The 11,611-nt window shown below is 44.7% G+C and overlaps 1 protein-coding gene across 1 annotated transcript; it reads left to right on the top strand.

Annotated features, from left to right (window-relative positions):
* Positions 1-4,198: 4,198 nt before the first annotated feature.
* On the top strand, positions 4,199-9,698 carry dclk3 (doublecortin-like kinase 3). Its single transcript, XM_062410226.1, has 7 exons — positions 4,199-4,205; positions 5,375-5,601; positions 5,973-6,104; positions 6,859-8,070; positions 8,458-8,590; positions 8,745-8,912; positions 9,019-9,698. Exons 1-7 carry the CDS (start codon positions 4,199-4,201, stop codon positions 9,696-9,698), a joined length of 2,559 nt encoding a protein of 852 aa, XP_062266210.1.
* Positions 9,699-11,611: the final 1,913 nt, after the last annotated feature.

Raw genomic sequence — 11,611 nt, 5'->3', positions numbered from 1 at the left:
GGTGGTTGACCTGAAGGAGTGACCACAGCTGCTATACTGTCCTGACTGTGTTTGGCCTCAACAAACAGTACTCCAGCTAAGCAGGCGTGCGTGTGCATGTGCGTTTGCATGTGCGTGTGCAAATATAGACTCTGCTGACATATGCAGAAACCCGATGGGCCTGTGCTGCAGAACAGGGTTAAATCCCAGAGCAGCCAGAGGAAAGTGGGAAAGCCATAAACCAAGGAATGCTGTCTTTCCAGCTGTTACATAGCTTTCGCGTGCATCTGTGTGTGACTGTGTTAACGATACAAATGAATTAACATCTGGACATTGCCACTCCCTACTCTATTCATTCACTCTGCAGAACCACTCCCTACGTCCCAGGCTGCACTTATCTGCCTTCACTTTCCCATGGAGCTCGATTAGAGAACACATTTATAGGCTCAGTGTGTGGGTTTCTGTGATATCTAGTGGTGAAGTGTCAAGTTGCAACTGAATACCCCTCACCTCACCTTCAACTTCCAACTTCTAACCCCATGATAGAGAATCTGTGGTGGCCTTCAGTTGTCATAAAAACTCAAAAGGTAGATTGCTAAATGCACTGTAAGAAATGAGTAATTATTTGATTTATTAACAGATAGATGCAAAGTCTTATGGTTTGATTTAGAAGAACCATGAGTTGCAGCACACCGGGGACAGAAAGCAGACCGTCTCCAGACGACCTGAGGGGTCTGGCTTGTTCATAACATATCAGACAGATCAGAAATGTACTTTGGCTCTAAACCTCTCAGAGCTTTATGAGCCATCAGCAACTTGAAGTGCTCAAACCGTCCAATACAGTGAGGCTCTCTGAGGTATTAAGACCTTGTTAGACCAAATGTGAAGAGAAGAATTATTTATGTGGTAGCAGTTGTTGGCATGCGCCGAACAACTGCACCATCGCCTAAATGTGTGTGTGTGTGTGTCTTGTGTTACCTCAGCAGATGGAAATCTCATTGCATTCCTTGACCTTGTGCACCGGCAACACGTTCAAAAAAACAGATGGACAGAGTTATTCAAGGCCAATGCGTTGAATCAGTCCGTCACATTTCCTTCCACTCTGGAATTTCTTTTCTTTTTTCTCTTGGTGAAAGAGACCAAAACAGATGTGGACAAGACTACAGCTGAATAATCTTGTTATATGACAAGATTTTATAATGAGCATACATTTTGTACATTTAACGTATGCGTGTATAGACAACAATGGAAAACAACCACAAACAACTACTTCAACTACAGTCCCCTTATGATACACCATTTAAATTCACTAGACCCAGATTTTTTATTTTGAACTGCATCAAATTTCACCGACTCATAAAGATCAGTGTCTGGATTCTTACATCAAGATCCATGAATTATTCTCTGAGAAATCAATGAACGCACAATGTTAAATAGAGTGAAAAAACCTTTCTGGAGGCGCCCCCTGATCCGATCTGCACTATAACTTTATGTTTTTGTTCTTGGATAATGTTCCTTCACCAAATTGATTTCATGGAAAGTTGATTTCTTCTAGCAGATGTGTCTTGCAGTGTCCCAGGTCCAGTGACTTTATGATATAGCGCTGAGGCCCCTGCAGGGTGCTGGCTATCAGGGGCAGCACCTGTTACCCATTTACCCTTTTCTCTCCCTCTGAATGCCACCATTACATAAGGACAGATGAGCATGATTCATGGAGCGGGATGGCTCTTCCAGTTAACCACTTGGCCCCACCCTGGATCCCCATGCCTGAGTTATACCCATAACTCATCCACAGCTGCAGGTATAAACGGCACGTACACTTGCCTCCTCTGCTGGCCAGACACTGCAAGTGCACCAGGCCCATATGGATTCATCAGTTGTGGGCATGATACTGAAGACATGAAATCCCCACCTTTGTATGTGTGTGACAACTCAGTGCTCCAAATTACCAAATGACAATGAAACACCACATAATACATAAAATGATGCTCAGTTATAAAAGCTTAAGTCCCCCTGTTTAGCATTCATAAGCAATATATATGCTTCAAAGAATACGACAAAATATAAAGCTATTTAAGTAGGTATAAGTGCTGATGTATGTAATAAATATCTAAGTGTAATATATATAATCAGCAATATAGTAAATTACAGTTCTAATTATGTAAAATAACTATTTAGTGGACAAGTTTTAATTGTTTATTAATGCATTAATAAATAAAGCTGTGCATCATTACATTATAGTGTGTTTATAACTATGAATGCTAAAATTAGTTTAATATAGCGCACTAAAATCAATAAACATTAATACAGACTCTCCTTGTTTGTCTCCCCATTTTCAAGTATTATTAAGGTGTATCAAAAAATCCATTATAAATGCTTGAAGGAACAGATTTTAAAAAAAGATCTTGATTAATGGCAAGATGTGAGTAAAAAGACTTTAAATCATAATGGATCAGCAGTTGTGATCATGTTGGTTTTCACTGGAGCAAACACACATTGTTAAGTCTCAGTGGTGAGTCCCGGATATGAAGCCACAAGAGGAGTTGTTACTTCCTGATCCAATATTAACAGTATCCTTGGAGACAGAGCCACAGGGGGGCAGTGTATTAAAAGATCAACTGGACTCTGTGTGCGCCTGTGTGTGTGTGTGTGTGTGCGTGCGTGTGTGTAGCAGAGTATTGGATTCCATCACTGAAACTATGGTAACGGCCCTTGAGACTGGCAGTTCCTCTCCCCCTGCTGTCACCCTGATTTTTCACCACAACTTTCCTCCAGTTGTTGTGATATAAAAGGTTTTTGTTTGAGCCTTCAGTTTTCTTTTCCTTCTTCAGTTCAAAGAGAAAAGCTTTTAACGAGGGCAGTATCTCAGTGTTCTAGGTCCACCGCCCATTCAGAGTCTAGTATGTCAGGAGGAGAACCTTAAGGTCAAACCAGTGTGTTACAGGCAACCAGTGCAGAGCAGCTAGAACTCCACTAAAGTGTTCTCTCCTCTTGGTTCTAGTTAGAAGCCGAGCTGACTTTGCAATGTATCCAAACCGTATAATAAAGCCTAGATCAGCATAAATGGATCGGAAATCAGAGATCATGATTGCGTTGGCAGCTTTTCGTGGATAGTGGTCGTGGATCATGATGATGGATTGTGGTGGCATCTGAACTGACATACAATACGCCTACTCACATAGTTACTGATGCCGTTACTGACATCTCCTCAATTCAAGTGTCATTGCTGCTCCCTTTAACTCTACCAGACATTCTCTTATGTACAAACACTTTAAACATTGACTCACTTGTCTAATATGTTACAAACCTTCTGATCAATTGTAAATTGAAGTTGTAGATACAGTTATTTTGTTGATGTGGTCAGTTACACACAGCATCTATAGCACTTCTATCAATCCTGTGAGATGGATCAGTCACATGTGGCTCTCTCTGAGGGTTCTACATTTTTTACTCTTGTTTGGGGTTAAGAACAAACAAATTGTGATAGTCTTTTTTGAGCTGATTATAAAAATAAGCATCTTTAATTAATTTCCAATTACTGATGGGAAATGTAATGTCCTCCTGGACAGTCCTACAACAACATCACTTTCATGCATTAAGGAAACCAGAGCCAGTGTTTGTTGCTCTAACATGTGTTTATTGTGTAGCAGTGGCCTTAATGGAGAGGTGTCGTTTACTCTGAAAACCTTCACCACTCACTCCTCACACACACCACTCATCTTCTCATCATTGTTCTCAAATGAAATAAAAGCTTTTCCGGGAAATTCCTTCAAAATACAACGTTCATGAATTTAGCTGGTCATTTCCTAGCTTAATTTAGGTCTGTAAGACAGGATTGGAGCATTATTAAAAATAGAAAATATATAAAAAACACTTGTTAATCCAGAATGGTGGGCTGCTTGACATCACAGGACACTCACAATGTTATGTTTTGCTTTTATTCTGACTGTGAACTCGCTGTTTCCGGTACACCTCCTTCCTCAGAACTTCCAACCTGACGTGTCGCCATGGTAACCGCTGTAGCCCCGGCAGGTCCGGTCCGGTCGCGTCGCATCCCGGTCCAACAGGAGGAGAACAGCAGGAGAACATGGCCGCTGCTCGTAGAGGAATAAAAGTGAAGTAGAGGAAGAGTCAGTGAGTTAGAGGGAACCGCTCTGGTGCTTTGCTCTGCAAACACATGACGCCGCCACAGAGAGGCCGGTATGACGCTAGATGGAGAATGGCAGGTGAGTTGATGGAGACACGTCTGAACGGATTTGAGTCCCACTTAAAATGATTTAGAACCCAAACATCTGACACAGTCGAGACTGTGTTAGAAATGAATAGACTTATCTGGCTTTAAAGTCCAATTTCAAAATGGTCTATGAGCAGGAAGGCCTGTATTGAACCACAGACATGCCATCTTTAATAATAATAAGGATAATAATAGACAAAGACAGCTATTTGTACAATACAACATCTGAAATCGAAGACTGCAGATAAATTGAAACTAAATTTAGAAGTAACGGCAAAATAAAATGTTAAAAAGAACAATGGTAAGAAAAACTAAACAATCAATAAAAAGCCATACAGTAATATTAGAAGAAGTAAGATTGTTGGTCCGGAATTTTTTTCTTGACACCATCCCATAATAAACACACACCCAGACCCCTGAAGGTCCCAGACCTCCCCACAAAAGCCAGATTCATTTTTAGTTTTTTTGAGTCCACTCTTATTGTTAAGTGTGTGTGCGTGTGTGTGTGTGTGACTCTCTATGTGTGTGTGTGTGAGGGCTTTTGGTCACTCTCAGGGGGTGAGTGGTGTCTTGTTGTAAAGGAGTGGGGGGCCTGGTCACGTTAGAGGTACAGGGGCTTGTGTTTCTGTCTGTTGTTCCGGCCTGTCGGACAGAAAACAATCGAGCCCTGACCGACTGGACAGATTACATCTCTCCGTCTCCCACAGCGCCAGAAAGTGAAACGTCAAAGATGCTCTGGGTCTCTAATGCCTCATTAATCATGCAGATTCAGCTGAGCCCCAACCAGGTCAAGCAACCTTTGTGTAGGTCTGTGTGTGTGTGTCTGCGTGTTGCATGAAGTCTGCATGACTTAAGGAAGCCTAAATAATTCAGCCAGCAGGGACAGAGGTGCTTGAGGAATCTCGAATGGCCCTTGCACTCGGTGTGATGGAAAACACTCAAATCTGATCGGCCGGATTTGTTTTCACACAAATGCACGCACACTCACACGGGACGAGGAGCTGGTGTTGTGTTACTTATGAGTTTTACTTTGTGTACAAGAAACCCATCGGTGGGGGGGCTGACGTCACTGTTGTTAAGTACACTTTGAATAATCCAACACTTGGGTTCTGTCTTTGTTCTACCACCCGTGTCCTCCTCTCTCTCTCCCTCCTGTCTCAGCTCCTCCTAACATTCCCTCGTTGAAGCGTCCTGGTGGGATATCCCAGCCGTGGCCCATCCGCCCCCACCCTGCAGGGCCGGTCCATAGGTCCCACTTCCTACATCCTCCTCCTCCTCCTCCTCCTACTCATCTGCCTCTTTTCCACACCCGCCATGCGGAGGAGAGCGCTGAGAGGCCGCGTCTGGTCACCATCATCCACCCCAGTAGTCGGAGTACACTGCGGAAGGTGAATAAATGGTTCAAAATATAGTTAGGAGACATAACTAAGAACAACTTTGTGAAATAAGTTTTGAAATAATGTAAAAAATTCAGTTCTAAATGTTTGAGACCTCACTGGTTTCCAAAACATAAAAAATGCAAATAATATTTGGATAAATGGATTTTGGTTCAGATGCTTTACAGGTGAATTAAAGAATCTGGTAAGTGCTAAGTCCATTAAACGCGTTTTCTTGATAAACGGCTAAAGACAGTGTCATGATGGAAAGCCCAAAAGTTGGACGTGCGAACCCTTTTTTGGTTTATCTTTATCAGAGAATGGTACAAAAAAAAACAATTCATAAAATGTTTCATAACTCAACTGGGATTTTGTGTCTCTAGGTAACAGTCCTGTTGAACCGCAGGGGCGTGGTGTCCTTCGAGCAGCTGCTGCTGGATATCTCAGAGGCGTTGGGGTTTCCTCGCTGGCACAGGGCGAGAGTTACACGCCTTTACACGACCCACGCACGAGAGGTGAGGCTCTGCTGCAGTCACACTGACCTGCAAGATGAAGCCTCGGGGCGAGGTTGCAGGGATGGGCCCCCTTCATTTATGTTTACAGTTCTTTTCATGCTGGACACAAGGAGCCTCTTTATGACAGGGCCTCGGGTGATCCAGTAAAATGGGAGACACCTTAAAGTTCTCAATTGTCTGAGAGCACCTAACCCCCCCACATTAACCTACAGGAAAAATCAGCTTAGTAGACAGTAGGCCTGGAGGGCCCTGAAGTTATGAGCCCCCAGCTCATGCACTGACCTTCACTTAACAACCATCTATTGACTGGGAAGATAAAGTACAACACAGGGGCCTAAAAAGATAAATCTAGACACTCGCCTAATGAAGATTAAGAAGTATAATTTCACAGCTCCTGAAAGATGGTTTTGAAAATCTAACTATTTGGAGGCAGCTAGAAAGGTTGTCCTCTCCGTGGGGGCCAGTTGAAGAGTGGGAAATGAGAAAAAACTCTAGTGTTAAAATAGATACAACTTTTGTGTACACAACTGAGACTGAGCTACACAGTTCTTCTTTTATGCCTTTCAGGCCTCTTCAGATTGTATTTCTGGAGAACAACGGCAAAACATCTGTTATTTCTCTAATTAAATAATTACAATAAAAGACTGGAAAAAGCCAAAAATGAAAATTCAAAAAAAGGGTGCAATTGTCTTGTTGTCCAAATACAGTTTGTTCTTCTGACCCGCTGACATTTCTTTCTCTTTTATTTTGGTAGGTGAAAGGTGTGTGTGATTTCTTCAGAGGAGAGCTGGCCTTCCTGGCACTGGGTAAGGCACGTCCAGAGCTGAGCAGTATGGAGGAAGCTCTGGAGGAGCTCTTTCCAGATCATTCCCATTACCGAGCTGACGCACTCCGGGCCTGGGAGAAGAGACTCATCCCAGCACCAGACAAAGCTGCTAAGGCCGACAGCGGATATAGCGAGGGGGCAGAGAGCAACGACACTAACCAAGAGACACAACAGGACACAAATACACACGTCAAAAATCATACTAATACACACAAACATCACAATATCGACGCACACTACCCTGACAATTATCACCCAGATGTCCAGAAGTCTAACAAAAAGAGTTCTTGCAGAAAACCAGCTCACCCTCCCAACCACCTGCAGAGGCTACACGTGAGGGGCGGGGTCAGAGAGCGACAGCCCTCCATCATTGGTCCATTTAAACATGAGGAGGGTCTCAGAGAAGCAGAAATACCCTCCCCTACACTGTGTGAGAACTGCTTAGCGATAAGAGCTAAACATCAGGGTACAGAACGGGTCAATCCCCTGTCAGGGAGGGTCCCACTTCCTCCGGTGTCGAGAAAGCAAAAGAATAGTTCTCATACAGAGCAAGAGGTGAGAAAGGTGGATGTTCCTCTCAGCCCTCCGCCTCCTCAACCAATCAACAGGGATGAGGAAAAGAGTCTGGCACGGTCACAATTTCTAAAACCACTCCCCGATGGGGGTCCGGCACAGAGAGAGGCACACCAGGTGATGACCTTTGACCTTCGTTCAGACGGCAGCAACGTCCCCCTGTCAGATATTGAGCGTTGCTACAAGATAGGACGTGTGGTCGGAGATGGCAACTTTGCGGTGGTGCGAGAGTGCCGGCGTCGCGACACCGGGCAACCCCTCGCCATCAAGATAATCGAACGCTCCAAGCTGATCGGTCGGGAACACATGATGCAGAACGAGCTGAGCCTCCTGGGAAGCCTGTGTCACAAACGCATCGTGCGGCTGTTCGCTAACCACCACACACACAGTCACTCGTACCTGGTGATGGAGCTGGTGAGCGGGGGGGATCTGTTTGAGGCCATCAGCGAGCGGGGGAAGTTTTCCGAGGCAGAGGCGGGACTGATGGTGTCAGACATGAGTGACGCTTTAAATTACATCCACGTCAAGAGCATTGTCCACCGAGACCTGAAACCAGAAAACCTGCTGGTGGGTATCAGGTTCAGTGCCAGTGAAGTAAATGTGTTGCCAGCATCTTCAGTGTTAATCCATGTTTACTGGTTAGCTCCTTTCTGTCTACCAGTGTCTCTTTTTTATATGCTCAGTAGGGGGAGCCAAAGGACAACATTTAAAATCCTTAACATAGTACCTTTAATATGTTTGAAACAAGATGCTTGGTTGCCAATTTGGGTTTCCTCTTCATTTACTATGATCTCACAAGTGTAAATAGTATACATCATACAATATATTCATAGTGACTATAGATTTACAATTTTAAGGGGCCTGAGAAAAGTTAGCCAGTATTCAGCGTTGACTTGTAATCTCAGATTTTGCTCATTCACTGACTATTTCTGTCTGTCTCCTGTTATTTCTCAGATAGAGCATGTGGCCGATGGCATCTGCCGGCTGAAGCTGGGAGACTTTGGTCTTGCTATGGTTGTAACTGAACCAGTCTTTACCATATGTGGAACGCCGACATACGTAGCCCCAGAGATTCTCTTTGAGACAGGTCAGTACTGTTGCTGCAGAATCAAATACTACAAACATGTCTTTTTGTCACTGTATATTTTTTTTTTTCCTTATTTATACTATCCTCGCAAATTTCTTGTGTCACTTAAGTTTGCTTTTTTTCTGAAGAAGGTTGTTTGTGATTTGCCCAACAGGTTATGGTGTAGAAGTGGACGTATGGGCTCTGGGTGTTATCCTCTACATCCTGCTGTGTGGCTTCCCCCCATTTCGCAGTCGGGATCGAGACCAGGAAGAGTTGTTCCAGCTAATAAAACAGGGGGAACTACACTTCCTGTCCCCCTACTGGGACCCCATCTCAGAGGGTGAGGAGCACAGAAATGTAGTGACAGAAATGCCAAAACATACAATCACATTAATACTAAATTTAGTTTTGTTTGCTATTCTGTGTGTATGTTTGTTTACGTGCAGAAGCCAGAGACCTTGTCAGAGCTCTGCTTCAGCCAGATCCCAGAGGGAGGCTGACAGCTGAGCAGACCCTGCTGCATCCCTGGGTGGAGGCTATGGCTTCGGTTTACAGCCAGGGGGCGCTCACAGACAAAACCCAGAGGAACACCGCAGACACTGGTGCAGAATCAGAGAGAGTTCGAAGAGCAGCTCAGACCAAAGCAACAGAAACAACAACAGACAAAAGATCAGGAGTCACTGGCAGAGAAGGAGAGATGGCACACAAAGAGCTCAGCAGAACTGATGCCAGACAAACTGAGACGAAGACAGGGAGAGGGCAGGATGAGGACAAACAATCAGCAGAGACAAGTGCAGTGCACCCCATATCTACACAGATCAAAGTTCACACAAAGACTGAGGACACACCTCGTCAACAGAAACCAGACTGCACCTCTACACCCAGCAGGGAGCCGAGCAGGCGAGAAATACAAGATCCAGGCCCTGAAGTGTCACACACAGGCTGTGAAACAGGAAGCCCAATCAGCCCAGGAGATGAAGGCAGTCATCTTGGTGCCCCTGCGGCAGAAACTGAACTTCTATCCCAGATTAAGACACAGTCACAACAAAACAGCCAGCCGCAGACACCTCCAGATTCACCACAACACCACCCAGCGGCTTCCTCATCTTCTTCATCACCGCGATGAGCCGAGGCCTCACACCGCCGTCATCCACCCACCTACATAGACACACTGTCCTGACCTGACTGTCAATCTCGTGTGTAACTGTGTGATTAGATCAGAGTCATCACGTTCATTGTTACGGACAATGCAGCTGATTTCTTGGCAGCTGAATCCTTGACTGGCCCCACCGATAATGAGATGTGCTCTTTCCGGGGATTGAATAGCACCTGATTCACGGGGGGAAATAAATCTCATAAATGTGTGTAATCCATTTACCCTGAGTAGGCATAAATCTATCATGAAATGTTGTGATGACCAAGGTGTGTGTGTATCTAGAGGAGGATGGGACACTGAACACTGTTGAAATGAACGGAATACACTTGATCGTCTGATATTTAAACATATTTTGTCGTTGTTCCTAATGCTGTTGTGTATTCATGTGATGATGTTTTAGCACATGTCTGGAGTGTTTTTGTTTCGGTGTACCATCTGTCTTTTCAGGCCAGCCATGTTTACCTTGGAGTGGATGATATCATGTTCCTGCCGTAGCTATTTTTGATTGCAAGTGTGACAACACTGATCTGCCCTATAGTCCATTCCTAGAAGTCTGTGTATCATTTAACTAGGAACATTAGTGTACTACGTGTTCATAAGCTAATGATAACTTTATTTTGCTCATAGTAAAACATTGCCATATTCACCGAACCTTTGCCATCTTTCTATCATGTGTATTTTTAGGGCCCGACCATCGACGGTGTCAAGGCCCTATTGCTTTTCATCTGATTATTCAGGCAAATGAATCCTATAATTTATGGCTTGAACATACTCAAAAAGTCACCAAACTTCACAGGGACGTCAGGCCTGATGAAAATGTACGTATTAAAGAATTCCTCGTTGTAAGTTAGTTTTAGAGCCACAGTGTCAGTGGTCAATTCGTTGGTGTGTTGGACTGTTGCAAAGGTGAAAGATTTATACAATCTGAAGAGAAACAAGAGTTCTTGACCTGAACCGATCCGTCAGTCTGTCTGTAGGGATAGTGATAACACCACTTGCTGCCAATCGGAAGTTAATCCTGGTTTCACAACTTAATTGATTTACAGTCAATTTTCACCGCGTGGTCTACATGGTTAAAATTGGATTGAGTGGACTGTAATGTGTGATTAGTGGGCGTTGTCCAGCAGCGCGTGACGGACGCAGAAAGTGACACGTTTATCCTTCCCGCGGTGCACAAAACGCACACGCAGCCGTTTCTCCCTGTCCCTGTTCGCCCCCCCCTCGTCCCCCGAGGCCGCATCAGGTCCCGAGGTCACAAGTGCTCGGGCCCGCACAGTGCTGCTCGCAGCCCTGGTTACATTTATTTTCAGAAGGCCTGTAACCCACCACAGCTTGCTGTTAACTGTGTGATCACAGGCAACCTGCAAAGTAGTGTCCTGTGTTAATTTTCTGAGAAGGCAATCTGATGTCAGATCCAGTGGTAAATGATAGAAGTTGCTCAGCATTCAGGAAACAGTGTGCGACCACACAGAGCTCCTGTGTAACCTGTGAGTGCATAGCTGAGGGTGGTATGGCTCCTTCGCCATTCGCCGCACACCAAATAAGGCATATCTGTCTGTCCAATGGGAGGGTTACTCCTGTCCCAGCCGATCGCAAACAGCTGAAACTCATGACATCCTGCCCCGAGTACACACAAACACAACCCCCCCATCTTATAGGCATCGGGACCCCTCCCTGCCCTCGAGGCTGCTGGACCTCACGTCTGACTGGGGCAGTGAAGGGATGGAAAGGCTTATAAACACTTCTGAGCATCAAGGGCACATAAGGTTTCCTTGGATCAACATCAGCATAAATTTATTTAAACACAGACTCACATTCACAGTCCCCTGCTACCAGTTGAACTACTTTACTGTATAAACAGGGGGATTTTTGCTGTTAAGTAT

Source organism: Platichthys flesus, chromosome 17, assembly GCF_949316205.1.
Source record: "Platichthys flesus chromosome 17, fPlaFle2.1, whole genome shotgun sequence".
Classification (NCBI taxonomy): Eukaryota; Metazoa; Chordata; class Actinopteri; order Pleuronectiformes; family Pleuronectidae; genus Platichthys; species Platichthys flesus.
Note: the sequence above shows the minus strand (reverse complement) of the source record. Positions and strands in the feature narration are given on the sequence as shown.